The following is a 20,902-nucleotide window of genomic DNA, read 5'->3' as shown; positions in this document are numbered from 1 at the left end:
CTCATTGCCAGCAGTTTGCTTGTCACTTGACTCAAAGTTATTTCTTTTAAGTCTAAACGGTGCAAAAGCAGTTTCTTCATATATTATTTATTGCAATTGGGCTCTACAAAGTAGCACAGAGTCCCTTAATATGGCATTATTTGGTTCCCTCATATGTCTCTTTTCCAGCTTTTGAAGTTCTACTTTTAGCATTTTTTTTCCTTCCATTCTTCTATTTTTTTGCAGTTGATTAGTTAATTATCCATCCCCTACATGTGGCCTTAAAAGCCTCCCATTGATGATACTGATTCTATATTTAAAGTGAAGTACTCAGTTACTTTCCCCCTTTTTGAGGAGGTAAATCTTCCAAATTTTGCCTATTGCTGATTAGATTGTTTTAGTGTTGCTCATGAAAGCTCACAGACCCAACAGTTACTAGCAATGACATTTCACCCATGTGTAATGTTTTTAGGTTGTTGTGGCACAGTGTGGATATTCTGAGTATTCCAGTCTGCCTGATCTCAACAGATTAAGGGCTCCTAGTTCTATTTTAGCATGGATGGTGCAGCAACGTCAGAGTAAGCTGTCTTATTCAACAGTGTCTCAGGAATGTGCCAGAGATTAGACTCACCAGAAAAAAAATCTCTTTTGACCTTTGAACTTCACCAATCCGTCGACAGGTGCATTATAACAAATTTTAACTTAATTTTAAATCCAAATCTTGTGAAGTGCTGACATAAGCACATACATAATATTTAGTTCAATTTTAAAGATGTGGCACATAAGGGCCAGTCTAAGGGGATTGGTGACATTATAATGGTTCAGATAGTTGAATATTTCTCTAATACTGTGTCATACTGAGACACTGATATTTGGGGTAATGCAGGTTCCCTGATTGAATCCTTGTTTGGGATGCAGTTCAGTCAGACAACTCACGTATGAAATGCATATTATAACAACAGAACATTGTGTTTGACAGCCAGACTCCGACCTCATCACTCCCCGCAGTTTGGGTTTACATGAGATATTGGAGCGTGATGATAAAGTAGCTTTCCCCTGGCCGGAGCCTGCAGGTGGATGCTGGGGTGGTGATGGGGCTGAAAGCAGGCAGCAATACAGGTGCAGGGCAGCAGCAGCATTGGCAAGGCAGAGATGGGGAAATTGTGCAGCTTAAATAGACCGCCAAATTGAGGGGGTGAGTTTGGTAAATGATACAGGGAGTGAGGCATGTCACGTTTGTGTACAGCAGTGCAGCTCGAGTTGACTGCCTGAACTAGCTCGCAGGCGTCGCCTCATTTATGGTAAAAGGACAGATTCTTAACAAAATACCAGCAGTAACCACTAGGCAATATTTTAAAAAACATTATTTCATAAAATGTTGTATTCATTATTAAAATATGAGTAAAGGGGGGCTAATGTGACAAAAGGTTTTAGTTGAAATCCAGCCAGCAGAGCGACCTCCAGGCCACCAGGACCCCCACAAGGCAAGGGTCACTGTGTCGTAGCCCAATGGCCATGGCTTATGTTGTACGCTCAAATCCACATATAGACGCTGTGCAAGTGTTATGTGAGAGTTGTATAAGCTTATGCATTGCTCAGGTTGCTTTATTTTAACTGATGTAATGGGAAAATAAAGCCTCAAGCAGTTGTATAAACGTTCTTGCCTTCGCAACATCATGCATAACAGTTAACTACACCTATTCATGATCAGGGTAAGTTAAAACAAAACACACATAGAAGGCTCAGGTTTTATTAGAACAGGACAAATTGTCTCCATACTAATCCCTGTTTTGTCTGCAGTGGAATTTGTTTCCTGGGAACAGTCTGGCTTCTCTGGCTCTCAACCATTTAATCACCAACATGCACAACACAATGTGACAGTGTGTAATTAGCATGGATGTATTAAGAGAACGGTAATTAGCGTTTCGCCGAGCCCCGCCCCCCTTAGTTACTGTTGCTACGTCTGACAAACAAATGGTCAAACACGACCAGCGTGACAGATTGCCATGATGGGAAGAGGTATACCCGTGCGTGTCAGTGACCTTTTTTGGAGCAATACCTCCGCGATATCCTCCAGATCGAGGCAAAAGGGGTTACAGTATGCAGTGGAGGGATATATTCAAAATATAAAAATACGCAATGAAGGAGACACGACTACTATCGAGGCTAATGCTTACCGGTCTCAAGCGAAATCTGAGAAACCCCATGACCTGTACCTCAAATGCGGGATTGGGGAACTCAGGGGTACGTTTTCCGTTCATAAAATACTACATGAAAGATAAAAACAAAATTATTTAAAGTTGCTTGTTGGGGCGCTATGTTCGACTTTGTTGTAAACTGACGAAAAATAAAGTTGGGGAGCTCAAAGACCCAACACAACAGCAGCTAGCAATGTAGCTAGCGTTAGCTAACATGTTAACTAATGTTGGCTAAAGCTAAAGGGCTCGTTAAACTTAGCTTAGAGAGTAGGTTAACATTCTGGCAATGATATCCATGGTAATCATAACTTTGGTCCAATTTTTGTTCTTGCCTCTAGTTAGTAGATCTAGACAACACGGTAACTAGTTAGCTGTTAGCCTTACCTTTGAGCAGACATATTTATTAGGGCTGTCAATCGATTAAAAAAATGTATCTAATTAATTACAGCCTCTGTGATTAATTAATCGAAATTAATCGCATACATAATTAACGGTGCCTGAACCAATACTTTTTAAGAAAGTAAAAAAAGAAAAGAAAACAAAGGGTACTAAACAACAGTTGATGACATTAAAGAACGGCTTGTTTATTGCTAAGGCCATATGGTCAAAATTAAATGATTTAATAATAATGTATAACAATAACAATAACTTATTTCATTAGTAAATTGCTGTTGAACGACAAAAACAACCACCAGGGACATTTACAATAACTTCAAATGCACCACGAAGCTGTAGTTTACCAGTTTCATTGAACGCACCGTCTGTGTTGTTTTTCCGACGGCAGCTCGGCAGCTGCAGATTGTTACATCCCGCTGTTGAGTCACAGTCCTCTACAGTAAAACACAGTCAAACTTTACACCGTTCAGCGTTAGCTGTCAGCATTGTAACCGTGTTTAATCCAGCTACTAGCTAGCGGTAGGCTAACGTTAGCTGCTGTCGAGTATAGTGTTAACTAGCTAGCGGTAGGCTAACGTTAGCTGCTGTCGAGTATAGCGTTAACTAGCGTCACGTGCAGCGGTGTTTGTGTTGCCTATCGTCTTCAGAGCACCAGAGAGAAGAGCAGACATATCAGTAGCACCAGATTTCGGTAGCAAAGGGTTGGCAGGAAGAATTTTTTTTACAAGTAAATGTTCCAGATAATGATCCAGGCAGCACATTCTCGTCTCCCTCCTTCATTTTACAGTAGAATGGTGGCTAGAACGGCTCCGGGTCAAACGTCAATATGGAATGGATTAATCTGCGTTATTTTTTTTAACACGTTATTTTTTTCTCAGATTAATTAATCGTTATTTTGACAGCCCTAATATATATATATACAGAATGAAATGAAAATAGTTGAAATGCATTAGTAAAACCCACTTTATTGTTTGATTTGACTGAAACCGATATTAAGGGAGAAAAAGGGGGACAGAGACAAAGATGGGTGATGACCAATAATAACATGATGGGGAAACTGACAATCTAAATACCCAATTGAACATTGAAAACAGGCAGAGTCAGAGAGAGTGAGACTCTCTGCCTACTTTATGTAGCCTATGTAATCCAATTAATTTGTAAACTCTTAATAAAATAGCCCACATGTAAATACTGGGGTTCACTCAGAACAGAGGCCACCAGGTTGATATGCAGAGTATCGTGTGGTATTGTATTGTCTTTTTTTCTTTGTCAGGTCCCTCCAGCACGCTAGGTTTAATATACCAAGACAGGTTATTTGTACTTGCGGGCCCATTTGAATCCACTGTACTGAGTTACTTGCACCTGCTTAAAAAGCCATTTGTGCACTGCTTCTGCGTCATATTTGTTCCTACATGTGGAAAAAGATTTGTTTTAATAATCTTAACTTAAACAAAGCATTCTCAATAGAAAATGCCATCTCTTTGGAAAACAATAACATGATTTGATACTTAGGCAAAGCAGTGCTTTAAGCTAAATGCTAACATCAGCATGCTAACATTCTCACATTGACAATGCTAATATGCTGATGCTGGAAGGTATACCTTTTTACCATGTTCTCCATCTTAGTTTAGCATTTTAGCATACTAATTTACTTATCAGCACTAAGTACAGCTGAGGCTGATGGATATGTCATTAGTTTAGCAGGTATAAAGTCATACATTTAAATGTGCCAGAGGAAAAGTCAGGCAATCACCAAAGTCAGTAGGACTTTTCCTCTGGGGACCATACATGTCAGTACAATATTTTATCTGAATATGTAAAAGTTGTTATACATACATATTTCAGTCTGGACCAAAATCTATATTCTATTTTTATTTAGTTATGCACTTTTATGCATTCATTTTAAATAACCTAAAAAGCAGATTCATTCCTTAACAAATTGTTTTCGGTACATTCATTATTTGAAAAGTTACTAATTTATATCAATAAAGGTGGGTGCTTAATTTTTTACTTATCTTGTGGCCCTGTCTTGTAGAGGGGCACTGCATCAATTATTTCATTATTTTAGTTGTCATATTATAGTTTTGACTGTAAATACAAAAAAACTTGATCTTAAATGTGATTGCATAAATAGTAATGTCTATTTAACATTACACAGGATTTAAAAAAAAAAAAGTTTTCAGGGGCTTTAATCAAGCTACACAGTTTACACACAGACGACCTGGTTACATGCAGTTATTCCAGAGTTCTGGTCTCTATAAGCATAATAATGAAGCTGTGTGTCTGCTGTGTCTGCATTTAACGAGAAGGTGGAGGTGACAGGTTATAGCCCTACTTAATGCACAAAGAGTGGGAGGTGGGTTAGGGCTTGTCAACGGGGGCCCAACAGCAAATCTTTGCTCCAAGCCCCCTAACAGATCAATGTCATATACTGTATATATATAATAAAAGGTGATCCAGAGGTGGCTTACAGTCTCCTGAGTTTCGAGCGCCATCCAGCGGAACCAATGGAAAATAATCACTCTCTGTCGTACCAATGCTTCATACGGAGTGTTTCTCAAGTAAGCCTAATTTAGCAACAAAAAAGGCAAACAAAAATATAAGTCATCTTCAAGTCCAGAAACGTGAAGACATCTTAATTTTCATATCTTAAAGCAGGGTGAGGCAGGGTTGTTAAATATAGGCCTATAGTATATTCATAATAATACAAATCAAATGAAAGGAACATTTGTGCAGCGCAGTTGTGGAGCGGCAAACTTATTTTGGCTTTGACGTCAAGTGGTTGAACACACCCCATCCTGGTCCAGAGCAGAACTACGTGTGCTGAGATGCGCACTCAGCGCGTCGCTCTTCCCGCGCGGACACTGCAGTGTAGGTTACCGTGCCATCGCTGCTGCGGCTGCTCGCTCCCGACACCACGTCCCGCTGCAGACTTCCCGGGTCCGGGTAGAACAGGGAAGCGCTGAAAGCCATGGCCGAGTCCAACCCGCCCCGGGGCTTTCCCCGTCTGCGCCGGGCCGCGGTAAGCTCTGCCGGGTGGGGAGGTGGGAGGCTTCAAACGGGGCGGCGAGAATACTGCAGCAGAGAGAGAGACGAGCTGTCCTTAAGACAGTTGAGTAGCCTACTGCGACACAGAGGTTGGGATGTGCTCTGAACAGTGCAAACTGCATTAGATAGGCCTATTTACTGTAAAATGCTTCTCGGTGAAGAAGAGACTGGTCAGATTCAGATGGCAGTTCAATGTTAAGAGTCTGTGTAGGAACCAGGACAGGCCAATGACAAACGTGTTTTGTGTGTGTGTGTGTGTGTGTGTGTGTGTGTGTGTGTGTGTGTGTGTGTGTATGTGTATGTGTGTGTGTGTGTGTGTGTGTTTGGGATGCAACTGCAGGTACAGAAGAGTCTATCTGCTTTGCACTGCAGTCTGTAACTGTGTTTTCAAGTTCTGCAGCTTTATGTAACGGATTTGGAAATAACCATGTGTGAAATACTTGATGCCCACAAACCTAAATGCAGCTGTGGAATGCAGATGTTTTGACAAGTCTGCAATCATCCAATAACATCCATCATGGCTGCTATTTGAGTGCACATCCAGGTTTATATTGACACTTGGATGACTATTTACTTGCTTTTGTACAAAAGGCTAGTGTAAAAAGGTCAGCCCTTTCCGGGTTAAACGTCTGGGTCTGATGATTGCCACTGTCAGAGAAAAAGCCCATCTGTGCTAAAATACCTATAGCCTGTTTTGTGCGAGAGGATAACTATCTAATTCTATATCTCACCTGCCTTAGGAGAGTGGAAAGAAATCTCTTCTCTGAACCTTTTTTTTTGTTTTACCTGTTGACGCTGTATGCATTACAGTTGAAGATCATGTAAAAGCAGTGTACCAAAAGCAACACTATTTTAACACATACAGAGGCTTATATAAAGTGTAAAAGCTTCCATATGGTTAATAATTCCCTGGGCCTTTTGGATCTGAGAAAACACTGTTGTGAAAATGTGGGTGGATAGCAGGTATTTGGAGGAGAGGAGACAAGGATAAATGCAAAAGATGGCATGCAGGTGAGGAACTAGTCCTTACAATTGGTAGATCACTTGATTACTGCTTTGCTCAGTGGTCATCAGTCTTGTGGCAGTCACATAGCCAAACTGAAAGAAATAAAACAACACCACTGGCTTTAATCCTTATGCCACTGTGCTTAATACAGATTAAAATGTTAAGCAACATACACAGCAGTGTATTTCAGCAAATATTTGCTGCATTTCTTGAAAAAAGTATATGCTGCAGGGGAAAACAGATAGAAATCATAAGAAAATGGAACCATAAGAGAGCCACACAGAAAATTAATCAGAAATGGATGTTGACCACTTCAAACTTGCGCAGACCCTGTAACATCCTGAGAAAAAGGAATTGGGGTTAACAGAACAGCTCTATGTTCGCACAGAGAGAGAACAGTGAGGGCATGCAAGGCAGTTTGTCACGAAGAAGAATGAGGAAACAGCAGAGTCAGTCGAGGAGCTGACTGTGAGACCTGCTGAAGTGCTAGAGACCGAGACAGACTTCCCAGATTGACAAAGCGAGATGCTGATGCTGTGTTGAGCTTTGCTAGACTGCACGACTAACAACATTGAGCTGTCAACAATTCTGACTGACTGTCCGACTCCTCTCATCCTGTACTCCCCCAGGGATGTGGTGGAGGAAAAATCCACAAATGTCAGTTTGCCACATTGATAGGCTGACATAAATAATGTCCCTTTTACTTTGTTCCCTTTTTTCAGTCCTCAGCATACATTCATCTAAGTATATAATAATACAGTATAACACAGGTAGATTAACAAATGACATAATAGACTTCTTCCTCTTTCAGACCTCATTTCCAGGAAATCTGCATTTGGTCTTGGTGCTCCACCCCTCTGGCTTGTTAAGCTCTGCCCCCAGTCCGTCTTCCAGCACTGACCTGGGCTTCCGCTTCAGCCAGGATGACTTCCTGTTAAAGATGCCGGTGAGAGGGGGTTATAAACTGCAGAAAAGAGGGGTGGGAGAAAATGTTTATGTATAAAAATGGATTTTACTAACCTGATGCAGCACAATCCTGTCTCTGCTCTATACTACATACAATCCTCCTGTTAATTTTGATAAACAGTTGATGTCATTCTCTTCTATCTGCTGATGTGATGCTATTGTTAAAATGTCAAACACAGTACTGGCCAGGTGGCTGCTAGATGCCTTGTGGCTCTGTGTTTTTAGGTGGTGATGCTGCGTTCAGTTGGTGATCTGCTGCGCTACATTGACGAAAACCACCTGACATCAGACTTCACTGCAAAAGTGGAGTACTGCCAAAGTGACTGGATCGTCCTCCGCACGGTATACACCTCTGATGCTAGTCAATCCACCAGAGCTTGGCATGCTGCTGTTGAATATGAAGAAGTTACAGCTAGATTATGTTTGCACAAGCTGCACACTTCCTTATGGTGTTTGCAACTAAAAATAAAACACAAGAAATGATAATTTCACTAAAACTACTTAATTGAACAAACCCACATGAATTAGAAATGTTGTATGTGTCTGCAGGCCATTGAGACCTTTGCAGTGACAGTGAAGGAGATCGCCCAGCTGCTGCAAGGCTTTGGATCAGAGCTATCTGAGACCGAACTTCCAGATGAAGCTAGTGCCATCGAGTTCCTGCTGCACTCACACACACACCGATACCGACAGATGAAGGTTGACCTGGCTCTTCTCGCTTGTCTTTCTTACTCCTTCTCTATGTGTCTGGTAGTTTTTGTATTTGATGTCTCTGTCTGTTCTTTTGCAGTTTTTTTCATTTGTCTTTTTGTTTTTGTTTGCCATGTTGTTTCAGGACGATATCCGGAGCGTGCTGAAAGAAGGACGACTGCTGCTGTCGAACCTGGAGACTGTCAAGGCCTCTAAGAGAGATGTAGAGGAGGAGAGGGACCTAAAATCAGACATGGACACTGTTCACAGGTATAGCATCAGTGAGTAAGTGCAGTACAGCATGAGGTCAGGCATCTTCTGAAGAGAAATTACTTGGACACAAGACAAACTGTTAGTATTGAGAGAAGGATTAATAGATGAGAGGATTTAGAAGACATATTCTCAGTTTGACACTAACATCTTACTGTATTAAACCTGTATATTACCAGGCAGCTTTTGTGAAACTGTGTCTGTTTGTCATGTGTGTTTTAGGCTCCTGACTCAGCTCAGAGACATGGAGGAGGCGTTTGATGGCTTCTTTGAGAAACACCACCTGAAGATGCAGCAGTACCTCCAGCTGCTGCATTATGAAATGAGTTTCCAGCAGGTGTGATGATCGGGGTCTGTTTTTTTCACCCTGAGCCTATGTTGCACTGCTGTGACGATTAACTGTGTGTGTGTGTGTGTGTGTGTGTGTGTGTGTGTGTGTGTGTGTGTGTGTGTGTGTGTGTGTGTGTGCGCGCGCGCGAGTGAGTGTAGATGGAGGAGGTACTGGAGAGGATCACTAACCAGGAGATGGGCATTGCCTCTGTGGGAACCACGGTGGTGCAGACAGAACAGCTATTGACAGACCTGGCGAAGCTGGACACACACGCTCAGGTCACAAACAAAGTCACACAACAACAGTTTGAGATGTGGTTTGAAGGAAGTGACAGGGCAGAATGAAATGCATTTAAAGGTGCTGTAGGTAGGATTGTGAAGATCCAGGAAAAAAATTTGACAAACATTGACAACTTCTCAGTCCCTCCCCCCCTTTCTGCTAAAGCCCAAACGGTCTCCTAAGCCCCACCCCCACAAGGGAGAATGAATGCATGTGCATGAGCAGTGATTGACACGCACTTAGACACCCCCCCCCGGCCCTCATTGGTGCATCTGAACAGGGAGCTGTGGATTTTTGCAAATCGCACTACAGGCGGTGGTTTAAATTACCAGCTTCATATAGTTCTACTGGAACATAGGGTCAGTTTCAGCAAATATGACAGAAAGTTAGTTTTATAAGTCTTACCTACTGCATCTTTAATGACATAATGTTTTGAGTCTGATGGTTCTTGTACCTTCCTTTGTTTTGTAACTGCACTTGTCACTGAGGAAAAGCACTTTTAGTTTTTTGTGTTACCTAGGCATGTTCCTTATTCCCCCTTCTGTCATTGCTAGTAAACTCTAGAAGCTGTAGGTCTGTTTGCAGTGGAAGAACAGCTCCCCTTACAGCTTTCATGTTATACAGGTATTTAGCTGGTTCCTTATTAGGTCCAATGGCACACAGTACTTAGGGCTCATTATGAGAAACAAATATGTCTGTCTTCTGTAAACTATAATTGTCTTCTTGCATCAGGAACAACTTTTGGGTGTGTGGGAACATGAACCCAAGTGGAAATCAGTTTAAACCTTAATGTGTGTTTTGTGGATCAGGAGGAGATGGCTCGTGCCCAGGTGGTTATCCTGCATGGCCACCAGATGGCCACCAACCACCATTACGCCCTGGCGCTCATCATCCAACGTTGCAATGAGCTGCGACATCGCTGTGACATCATCACCACTGCCATACGCACCAAGCGGGCCTCCCTTAGCCGAGCACGAGACCTGCTGCTCCGCCTCGAAGGGGTAAAAATGCTGACACGACACACAAACTCAATGATGTACACATGCAAACTTAGTATTATTGCAGCAAAAAAAAAAAATAATTAAAAGAATAATAATAAGTATTTTTGTTTCACTGGCCCTTTTTTGACTGTGAAGGCTCTGTTCCCTCCAATGTATAAGTTTCAGCACAAACCACAAGTATTGTAAGCTGTATTGTGAAATTAATTCTCACAAATGCAGGTGTGCAATGCCACTACATTTTCATCCTTCTGTCCTCCGTCTCAGATTAGTGCTCCTTAATGAAAGCTAATGTTTTGTTGTATGACAGAAGGGGGGGCAGAAAAGGACAAATGTGATTGTTTCTTTGTTCTTTGTTTTGATCACAGTAAAAATATATATAATGTGCTTTAAAACATGTTTTTCCTTGTGTTGTGTCCTATGCTTGTGTGTGTGTGTGTGTGTGTGTGTGTGTGTGTGCAGGCCCTTCGGTGGTGTGACGAGGGCGCCTATCTTCTGGCAAGTCAGATGGTGGACAAGTTCCAAACCAGAGAGGGAGCGCAGGAGGCACTGCAGTACCTGAGCTTCCACCAGGAGAGGGCGCCATCCGCGCTGAAAAACAGCCAGGACATTCTGAGCCTTGAGTTGGAAGCCATACTCACCCCACAGCTGCAGGTAACCCACCGCTACTGAACACAACCACACAAGATGATCCGCAACTCACCTCCACTTACACTTTGTTTCTTTCTTTGTAGTCCCAAATTTCCATTGTTACAGAGAAGCTGAACTCGATGCTGTCCATGATTAGAAACAGAGAGCAGTGTCTGAAAAAGTTGGCGGATGTACAAGTCAGACCGATTCAGCTGGTGGCCCCAAGGCCTGAACCCGACCACACCTCGCAGCGCTGCAAGTCACCCCTCTTCTCCCCCAAACATGGTACGACCCCCTCCAATGGCCCCTTATCTCATTCCATAGCTGTTACTACACTTATTTCTAAAGTTTGGATTTGTTTTCATGGTTTAGATTCGGCCCACGTTCTGTTGTTGACTAGGATGTTATTATGATACAGTTATGTCAACTTCACTCCTTACAAGCCCCACTCTTACTTCTTCTCTCGCCTGTATTCCCCTTCTTGTGGCATTTGACATTTAGCATGTTTTGTTCTCTCCGTTATATCTCATGTGCAGTCTTTTTTCAGCATTTCCCTTGTGCTCTGTCATCACCAGTTGTATTTGTGCGTGTGTGATTCTCTCCACAGGTGTAGACTTTAACGTCCTAAATTCCAAGTTCTCCTTTGACCTGCTACCTGGCAAAAGAGCCGCAAGGAGAAACAACAGCCAACGCAAGGTGCGTGCATTTTTAGCCAACTGGTTAGATAAATCCTAAGGATTTCTGTGATCCTTTGACTTTTCCTGTAGCGCTACCATGAGATTTATATTGTGGTTTACAGTGAAATGTCTCAACAACTACTGAATGGATTGTCTTGAAATTTGGTACACACATTCATATCCCCCTCAAGATGAATAGCAATAACTTTAGCGAATCCTTGTCATCTAGCACCATCATCAGGTAAAAATCTCAATTTGTTGGGGCGGCCTCTAGCTCACCCAGTAAGAACGTGCGCCGCATGTAAGCTGAGTCCTTTGCAGCAGCGCGGGTTCGAATCCGACCTGCTGTCCTTTGCTGCGTGTCATCCCCCATCTCTCTCCCCCTTTCCTGTCTATCCACTATCACTATCTAATAAAGGGAAAAGTCCCAAAAAATTATCTTTAAAAAAAAATGCAATTTGTCCAATAATGTGGTACATTGGTTTATGACCAAATACCTGCAAAACTAATGGTACTTCCATTTGTGTTTAGTGTTAATTAGCAAATGTTAGCAGCATAATGTTACTGATTAAAACATCCCAGAACCTGTCTTACAAATGTGTCCAAGGCTCCAAGCTGAGGTACTTGTTTCATGTGTGTTTTGTCAGATTGAGGTAATGCATGATTTCCAAGGCAACTGCAGCTCTCTGTATGGATCCACCACTGAAACAGATTCAGAGGCAGAAGACAATCCAGAGCAGGTCACACGGTATGCAATTTTTCTTCTAGCCCACATGATCCTAAATCAGCTAAAGCTTGACCTGTGACTCTACCTTGCTCTGTTTGTGTATTGCATAATCTGCAGCTGTTTGTTTGTGTCCCACATAGGAGTCTTTCTACTTTTTTGTGGTCAGTGTGCACAGTGGCTTTATGTCTTTTCTTGAGCTTTGCATTCAGGTTTTGTGTATTTGTCTCATTCTCTCTCCTTCTAGCCATATAATGAAGGAACTAATAGCTACAGAGAGGATCTATGTGGACGAGCTGCTCTCTGTCCTTTTGGTGAGTTTATTTTAGAATATATTTATGGCATTATGTATTTCCTGTTTTCTCCGATCAAGTTCTCCTCTCCTCTCCTCTCCTCTCCTCTCCTCTCCTCTCCTCTCCTCTCCTCTCCTCTCAGGGCTACAGGGCAGAAATGGAGGACCCATCCATGTCTAATCTTCTTCCTTCAGCTCTACGCAGCCAGAAGGATGTTCTGTTTGGCAACATGCCAGAGATTTACCAGTTCCACAGCAGGCAAGATACACACACATACACACACACACACACACACACACACACACACACACACACACACACACACACACACACAAGCTGTCACAGAGTTGTCCTTGTCTCCCCCTCTTTTCATGCAAATCCAATTTCCTTTTATTTTCCTTCCCATTTAGGATCTTCCTCCAGGATCTGCAGGGTTGCCTGGAGACACCAGAGAGGGTGGGGGCTTGCTTCCTGCAACGGGTGAGAAAAAATGAAGATAAACATGGGAACTTAATGTGAAGTGATATGATATCTAAGTGTGTGTGCGTGTGTGTGTGTGTGTGTGTGTGTGTGTGTGTAGAAGAAGAAGTTCCAGGTGTATGAGCGTTACTGCCAAAACAAGCCTCACTCTGAGTTGCTATGGAGACAGTGCTCTGATTCACCCTTCTTTCAGGTACGTACACACTAAATCTTTATGATTCATGATTACATGATCCACTCATTGTCTCATATTGATGGTATGAAAATCGTTTGGATTAGTGTTGATAGCAGACATAACAATGAGATGTTTAATTGTAAATCTGTTGTTTTTCTTATTTTCAGAACAGAATCCTGTTTTCCAGTTATGCTTTGTGCATTAAAGCAAAATCTGTCTAAAATGAATATCTCTGTCTGCAGGAGTGCCAGAATAAGCTGGACCACAAGCTGGGTCTGAACTCTTACCTCCTGAAACCAGTCCAACGCCTCACCAAGTACCAGCTGCTACTCAAGGTTCTGTTCATCTGAGTCAGTCATTGATAGAGTTCCGTTGAAATGCAGCTCACACCAAGACATGATGTTTAAAAGATTTCGTTTTTAGGCGCTATCATAAAGGCAAACTGTTTTGAGATTACGTGTCCATCATTTCAGAAAATTCTGACTTTTTTTTTTTTTGCATAATGATAGCAGGCATTGAGTGACTCTTGAGAAGCTGTTTTTATCATGATGAGACAAAACAGAGACATTAATGTCATGGCAATCCATCCAATAGTTGTTGAGATATTTCACTCTGGATTAAATTGATGGGCTGACCAGCTGACCTGGTCAGGTCAGTATGCACTTTAATAGGTTTTATTTTAGAAAATAAATAAATATTCCATTCAGATTGATGAATGGACAAAGGGATGATGGCACAGAGAGCCAAGCAGGCACAGAGACAAATTGACAGCATAGACGCTATTTATCCAGACAAAACTGATTTGTATACATAGACGTTGATACAGGCAAACTAGATTAGATAGAATGGAAAACACTGACCTGCCAACCTGTGTCTCTGGCCCTGTTCAGGAGCTGTTGAAGCACTGTACAGAGGAGCGATACCGATATGAACTCCAGGAGGCTCTCAACTCCATGCTGGAGCTGCTGAAGTCTGTCAACGACTCCATGCATCAGATAGCCATCACTGGATATCAGGTACCAACCAGCAAAATCAATAGATAAGACAGAGTTAACAATACTGTCAGTGGATGCCAGATTTATGACACATTATTGTTTTAATCTGAAATGGTCCAATTATCCTGTCTTCAGCACTGTTTTTTCTTGATGTGATTAATATGAGATAAAAAGTCACAAAGTGCTCTACAAAATAAAGCAAATCACTACTACAACTCTGTGCAATCTCTGAGAGACTGAAATATAGTGTTGAATTACATTGCTAATAGTAGTTAGTAGAAAATAGTTTTTATATTCATGTTAAGTGTATGTAATGTGTTTTGTGTGGAACTACATTGAGTATCTTAAACATTGCTATAAAGTGATAGCATTGATTTCTTACTTGTTGTTGCTGTTCATCTATGTTATGTATTTTCTTTCCACCTGTCTGTCCCAGGGTGACCTCAGTCAGCTGGGCCGAGTGGTGATGCAGGGAGGCTTCAGCGTGTGGATCAGCCATAAGAGGGCAGCGGTGCGCATGAAGGAGCTGGCCAGGTTCAAACCCATGCAGAGACACCTCTTCCTCTATGACCTCGCCCTGCTCTTCTGCAAACGCAGAGACGATGACACTTACGACAGGACGCCCTTCTACAGCTTCAAATCCTGTCTCAGAGTAACAATATATAATACACTCACTTTATTAGGTACACCGAGCTACAGCCAATGCAATCCAATTCAACAGCCCTACAATAAATCCTCCCTTTATGAAGCTTATCATATTGTGTTATTTTTGTTGAATTGTATTGCATACTATTGGTGCACATGGTGTAATCCTTGGTTGCAGTTTATAATGAAAATAACAGTAATGATGAGTGATACTGAAATGTAATGATTTTCCTCTCTTTCTGTAGATGAGTGCAGTGGGAATCACAGAAAATGTGAAAGGAGATGTGAAAAAATTTGAAATCTGGTACAGTGGCAGAGAAGTAGTGTACATAGTTCAGGTATTTGATCTTTTGCTTTTTGCTATTTTCTATCTCTGTTTTGTGTGTTTCAGTGTCTGTACCTTTAGCTTATTAACTCAAACCTCTATTGTGTTATGGTATCTGTACTTTGTGTGCTTTGTGTGCTTTGTATGCTTTGTGTGTGTGTGTGTGTGTGTTTGTGTTTGCTTGCGTGCGTGCGTGCATGCGTGTGTCTAGGCTCCCACACTGGAGGTCAAAGTTGCCTGGCTGACAGAGATTCGAAAAATTCTCACCAACCAGCAGAAAATGCGCCAAGGTTTCTATCACTGCTATAATTCATTCGCTGCCTCTACTGTATGTGTACATCATTTTTTGAAATGCCTGATTTAATTTAGTTTGACATAGATTCCTCCCAAGAACATCCCATAGACATATCAGATTCAGACTCCATTTTCTCATGAAGGTTTTAGGGTAGAATCCAGTTTGTTGTTTGGATGATTCAATTTCCCTATATGTATTATATCTGTGTCTTATGTCCCCTCTCCTTTTCTCAGATGAGACTCCTCTTTCAGACAACCCTCCTTCTGACAGGTGACTCTTTCTGCATGACCTCCCTATCGTCCTCTGTATCAGTGTATGACCTCCTGATGTGTGGTGGTGGGAATGGGTCAACTCACTTTTAATCAATTCAGAAATTGATTTAAAACTTGCATTAAGGAAGATATGTACCTCACCTAAAGTGTTAATGATGGATATTCAATTTCTGAAATGATAATCAAATAACCCCTCAGTTTCACCCACATGCCACCCTAACTTTGTTTTTCTTTCTCAAAACAAAGCATCATGTTTAAGTACACAGGATTTTAAAGTTATTGAATGAGTTTGTATGTGTGCAGTGTGTGTATATGTGATTGTATTAGCATCTTTGTCACTACCCTTCAGAACTGGTATTCATGACTACGTTGACAAGTCCTGCAGGTGGCTTTAACACTGTCTGTAGTGCTGAATCTCCAAGCTGCTGAATTTCAGCACCATGGAGAGCACTAAGCCCTGCATCTACTGTAATGCAAAGACCAAATTCTTTAGAAGTTATGTTAATGATCCTGGGGTTAAGCAAGCATTTAAATACCACAGGGTGAGTAAAGGTGTTAGGTGTTTCTTAAGAGACAACTACCAAATTATAAGTCAGTGAAAATTGTTAAAACACTATTAGTTTGCCAAGATCTTACAGTTGTTGCGCTGATGTTTGTTAGTCATTGGAAGCACTGGTTCTCTAGGATAGTGTGGAAAATAAATTAACAATAAACAACTTGTAATTGGCTTATTATGCAGGAAAATTATTAACATTGGCACACATTTATTTGGGGTGTCAAATATTTAAAGACCATGGTGCAATTTTAGAACTTAAAATATTTACTGTATATATTTCTTTTTCAACAAATTCCATGAACACCAACAATCAAGTGATCCTACTAATAATTATTGTTTATGTATCCAAAGCCTGATATAGGTTCTTCTCCTGTGCCATATACCTCCTTTATTGTCTAAAACCAATTAAAAACATACCAATGAGCCACACTGTTGCTATGGATGACATGTTCCTTAATCACCAAAGATAAGAGCACTGTCTTATATTTAGTCAACCCTACATACACCATCCTGCTGCCGTAAATACTAGCGCACCAAATGTGTATTAATCTGGGGCTGAAAATAGTCCCCGAAAAATGCGGTATTTCCTCCTGTTTTTCAGAAATGTTTGGAAAAACTACAGTGCCCAGCTGTTTTAAGAAATTAAAGAGCCTTTTAAAAAAAATCAAACTGTATATTTGTGACTCATTTTTAAAGATTCACATCTTCAGTTGTGACTAATGGACCTAGGTCTAGGGAATTTAGAAGGTACTGAGAGACAGACTTACCCATTGTTGGTTTTGGTCTTTTCATGGGGTTTGTTGATAATATAAAATAATGACAGCCTTGCCCGTTTAGTGGATACACTCACAAAGGCTCACAGTTCAGTTGTCAAAATATCTGAGCATGGGATAATCATATTCAGAGATTTGTGGAAAAAGATGGAGGATGACTATGAATGTTTGTCACTTTTTGAATGATTTGTGTACATGGTATGTGTAGGTCACATAGCATTTGTAAATAATTAACATGTTTTTACTTTATTTAGGAGATAGGTAGGCTTTAACGTATTCAGACAAAGTGACTTTCAAACATTTGTCTGTGATTGTCTTAATTTTATTTCCATATGTTTGACTATATGGAACAACCATCACCACACTGTGGATTATTTGCAAATGCTGTTTAATCAAGGCCTTGTATGTGTGCAGAATACTATGTGAAGTAATATTTCCATATATAGCAGCGCTCTCTGATATAATTGATATTTGTGTTATAAATTCAAACATCGAAATCAGACGCTGAAATATATGTGATTGTGAACTTAACGGAATGCTGTTTTAATTTACAGAATGTGGATGAGCTTGTTTTGTGACACCGTGGTTGTTGTTCGTTCGTTTTTGTTTGTTGTGGTCGTGTCTTGTTCCCATGGGGATGCGGTTTAGTGCATCAGAGATGTGTGTGTCGTGGGGCGGAGCATCGGTGGGAGGCTGCTCAGCGTGTCTCCCTGTTCCTCACAGCTCCTCTGCAACAAACCACTCCCACAGGCTACGATGGGAGGAGTCAATACACACTAGCCCCGCCCACTCGGAACCCGTGGTTAACTCACCTCAACGCAGTAAGTTGCTATGGCAGATTACACAAAAAGTCGAACACACAATTACTTCATATGGTCAGCCTTTCTTAAGTGGTTTCTCTCAACTTTCAACTCCAACTTTACTTTAAACTCGACATTGTTCTCGAGGGGAAATTTGCCTTGTAGCCTGCGGAAACATAGAACACACAAGTTAAATATTAGATACGTAAAACATAATAAAATGCTATAAAACCTTCAACACAGAATCAAGGGCATTTAACCCTTTGATGGTATGCAATAGAAAAAGTAATGACCGACTCTACCATGGAGTTGTAGAAGTGTCATGAGTTTTCCACACATCCCAAAGCAGCTCATTGCTGAGCTTTTTTATTTATTTTTTAATTTTTTTACAAATTGTGATAGTGTTAGCATTGCATGTTAGCTGGTTTTTGAACCTGTCCAATGACCTGACCCTTAATAATGGTCTCAATGGGAGTGCTTTAAAGTCACAACACATATATTCACATTTCCTGCAGCAGAAGGTTTGTTTGGAATACACAGAAGAAGAATTTTGTAGTTTCATGATCACCCTGTGTTTGTGTGTTATTTTTGAAAGTGGAGTCAAAGATCATGGAATATTAGTGATTAAAAAGTGTAGTGCTACCGTTATTAGTTGTCTTGTCACCTGCAGCTTGGCCTGTTCCTGCACACTCAGTGGCGATCTGTGAGGGCCTGGAGGACTGGGGTGCAGCTACAGACCTCTCCAACCTATCGGACTCAGACGAGGAGGATCAGCCCGCCCCCCTGGTGAGAGTTTATTACGGTCATGGCACAGGTAGTATTGAAGAAATGATTTGTTGTTATGTCTAGGGGCATTTATGAACACTAAGCCTTGCAGCTATACCAGTAGTGCCAAGTGCCATCGGTTGCCGAAAACCAAGGATACAGGTCTTGCCTAAACCCCGGTGAGTTCGACTTGACTCCCGATGTATGGCCTCCCTCAACTGGGTGGTGGGACCGGGCCCAGAGTCCCTTCGCATTGCCAACCGTACACTGATGACCGACACCTTGGTGGGCAAACGCAGACCAAAATACTTTGGGATAAGGCATATAAGTCTAAATCCTAAATTGGTAAAAAAGAAACTGTACTCGGTCTATGTATCTGTCTATCTATATATTATCCATATATATATATATATATTATCCATATCTATATATTATCGATAGATAGATAGATAGATAGATAGATAGATTGATTGATTTAGGACTGTTGTGCATGTGGAAAAGTATCAAAATGCACCGTTCTCCTGCATTTTACTTGTCTTTCTTCTGTTCCAGGTGGCGGGCAGGTACAGGGTCATGGTAGAGAGCAGCATGGCCAGCATGGATGACATCATTTTTAACTGCGGGGACGTCATCCAGCTGCTGCATGAAGAATTGTCGGGAATGTGGTAAAATAGGCTACTTGTTTCAGAAATGTTGATTACGCACAAATTTAAATTGAGATGCAAACAAACTTGGAGATGTTGTCTGTGTTGTGTTTACGTGTGTAATCACAGGATGGTAAAGAATATAAGTCGTGGGGAAGAAGGGCGTGTTCTATCTGAGGACCTGCATAGGATTCTGGGAGAAACATGCTAAGAGCCAATCAGAACAGAGGATAGAAGAAATACTTCATCAACTTCCTGACCAAAAGGGGGCATCTGACTGCAAAGACGTTCAGCAGATCAACAGATTGAAGCACATCAACTGCATATTTAACTACTGTGACACTTTGACCTCAGAAGGCTGTAAACTACAGAATGGACCTCAGACTGTAGCAATACAAAGCACATATGTGGGATCTTTTTATTTATTTATCTATTCCAGCAGTAATTCAGTAGATTATTTAGACTTGGGGTTGTAACTGAAGACGTTGAACTTTTTTGTCTTCAAGTTTTATCATTTCTATTTTCTTATGAAATATGACAGAAATCATGCATATGCCTACTAACATATCATTACTGTTCATGTGCCAAACAGCGCAGCTAATTATTGTGGCTTCTTTTTGTATAACACTGTAAAATAGCTATACCTTGTGGTGTCATTGTTTGCAATACATTTAAACCCTCTTTCTTTCGTACAGCAGCCAGCTACGTCACTAGAGGGTTTGCATGTGATGTTACCGTATGCCAAAATCAACATGGTTACTCCACCTCTCAGTGGCAAAAGCAAACATTCAGCATCTGCTTGGTGCGTTCACATGAAGAACAAGAAAAAAAAAACAAGGCAAGATCAGACTATGCAGCAATATTCAGTCAAGGTCTCGCCATTCATAGCAGCCATAGTGGGTTTGTTTTGCCACTCAGTGGTGTTGGTTATGGATGTATATGTGAAAATCTCATTGCATACCCTCTATAGATATTTTTCAACATATAGCAGGAAACGTACAGGTGTAATTAATAAGATAAGTAATGTGACCAATTTTGTCTCGCATTTCCAGACCCCTCCACAGCCATATGTCAATGCTGGAGTATAGTCTACTTACACCGCTTATCAATTCTGCGATAGGGTAAAAAAAACTCTCTGGCTTGTTTGTATTTCTTTAAACCAATCACAACCGTCCTGGGCAGCACTAAGCCCCAGATGCAACAACTGTGCCATTGCTAAATAGATCGCGGAAAGGGGAGAGACAGGCTTTATCCCAGCATTGTACATCCATTGAGCCAGTTATATCAAAATTACTCAGTTGGAGATTTCAGTGGAGCAGAGCCTTTGTTAAGGTTATTCGTTCCACCTGTTCTTCTCCTGCTATGACAAGTGAAAAATGTTTCCTGTGAAAAAAGGTCTATTGATGCACCACTCTTTCAAGTTGAAATATCTGGGTCTGTGGAAAGTACTGCAGTACTTAGGCAGGATAAACGGAAGTGTACCACTACACGATGTCTACATTGGCTTTCAGTGTAGCTGGTTGTTGTAATTCAGTGGTTGTCAGGCAGCTTTGATAAATAAATTGTAGATATTTAAAAAGTGAATTAATTTGCCAATTTATTCTTTACTTTTGCTGCTATTGACAGTGATAATGTGGTGTTATAATAATGGTGTTATTTTTGTCAACATTTTTCCTTTGAAATTTGTGGATT

General features: G+C 41.1%; 1 protein-coding gene across 10 annotated transcripts; it reads left to right on the top strand.

Moving 5' to 3' along the window:
* Positions 1 to 5,346: 5,346 nt before the first annotated feature.
* Positions 5,347 to 19,713, top strand: LOC116037007 (proto-oncogene DBL). 10 transcript variants are annotated; one of them, XM_036008965.1, is made up of 26 exons: positions 5,347 to 5,595; positions 7,439 to 7,573; positions 7,819 to 7,935; positions 8,143 to 8,292; positions 8,429 to 8,553; positions 8,776 to 8,890; positions 9,043 to 9,162; positions 9,973 to 10,164; positions 10,624 to 10,815; positions 10,896 to 11,076; positions 11,399 to 11,487; positions 12,116 to 12,216; positions 12,440 to 12,506; positions 12,628 to 12,743; positions 12,896 to 12,965; positions 13,066 to 13,158; positions 13,383 to 13,475; positions 14,031 to 14,156; positions 14,572 to 14,787; positions 15,026 to 15,118; positions 15,317 to 15,395; positions 15,652 to 15,670; positions 17,752 to 17,822; positions 18,472 to 18,587; positions 19,119 to 19,231; positions 19,340 to 19,713. In XM_036008965.1, exons 1-26 carry the CDS (start codon positions 5,545 to 5,547, stop codon positions 19,419 to 19,421), a joined length of 2,922 nt encoding a protein of 973 aa, XP_035864858.1. In that variant the 5' UTR covers positions 5,347 to 5,544; the 3' UTR covers positions 19,422 to 19,713. The 10 variants fall into 10 exon arrangements, 6 of the variants coding, with proteins under 6 accessions (XP_035864858.1, XP_035864856.1, XP_035864854.1 ...); XM_036008963.1 differs by having other exon boundaries at positions 17,725 to 17,822; XM_036008961.1 differs by having other exon boundaries at positions 17,650 to 17,822.
* The last annotated feature ends 1,189 nt before the right edge of the window (positions 19,714 to 20,902 follow it).

This window comes from Sander lucioperca, chromosome 13 (assembly GCF_008315115.2).
Source record: "Sander lucioperca isolate FBNREF2018 chromosome 13, SLUC_FBN_1.2, whole genome shotgun sequence".
In the NCBI taxonomy this organism is placed as follows: domain Eukaryota; kingdom Metazoa; phylum Chordata; class Actinopteri; order Perciformes; family Percidae; genus Sander; species Sander lucioperca.
This window is presented reverse-complemented; position numbering and strand designations above follow the sequence as displayed.

Excerpts from the sequence above, each read along its gene's own strand:
- LOC116037007 (XM_031280743.2), top strand. The coding sequence starts at position 5,545 with ATGGCCGAGTCCAACCCGCCCCGGGGCTTTCCCCGTCTGCGCCGGGCC. Across the intron at positions 12,217-12,439 it reads AATCCAGAGCAGGTCACACG|CCATATAATGAAGGAACTAA; the intron begins GTATGCAATTTT and ends CTCTCCTTCTAG. Across the intron at positions 14,788-15,025 it reads GCTTCAAATCCTGTCTCAGA|ATGAGTGCAGTGGGAATCAC; the intron begins GTAACAATATAT and ends CTCTTTCTGTAG.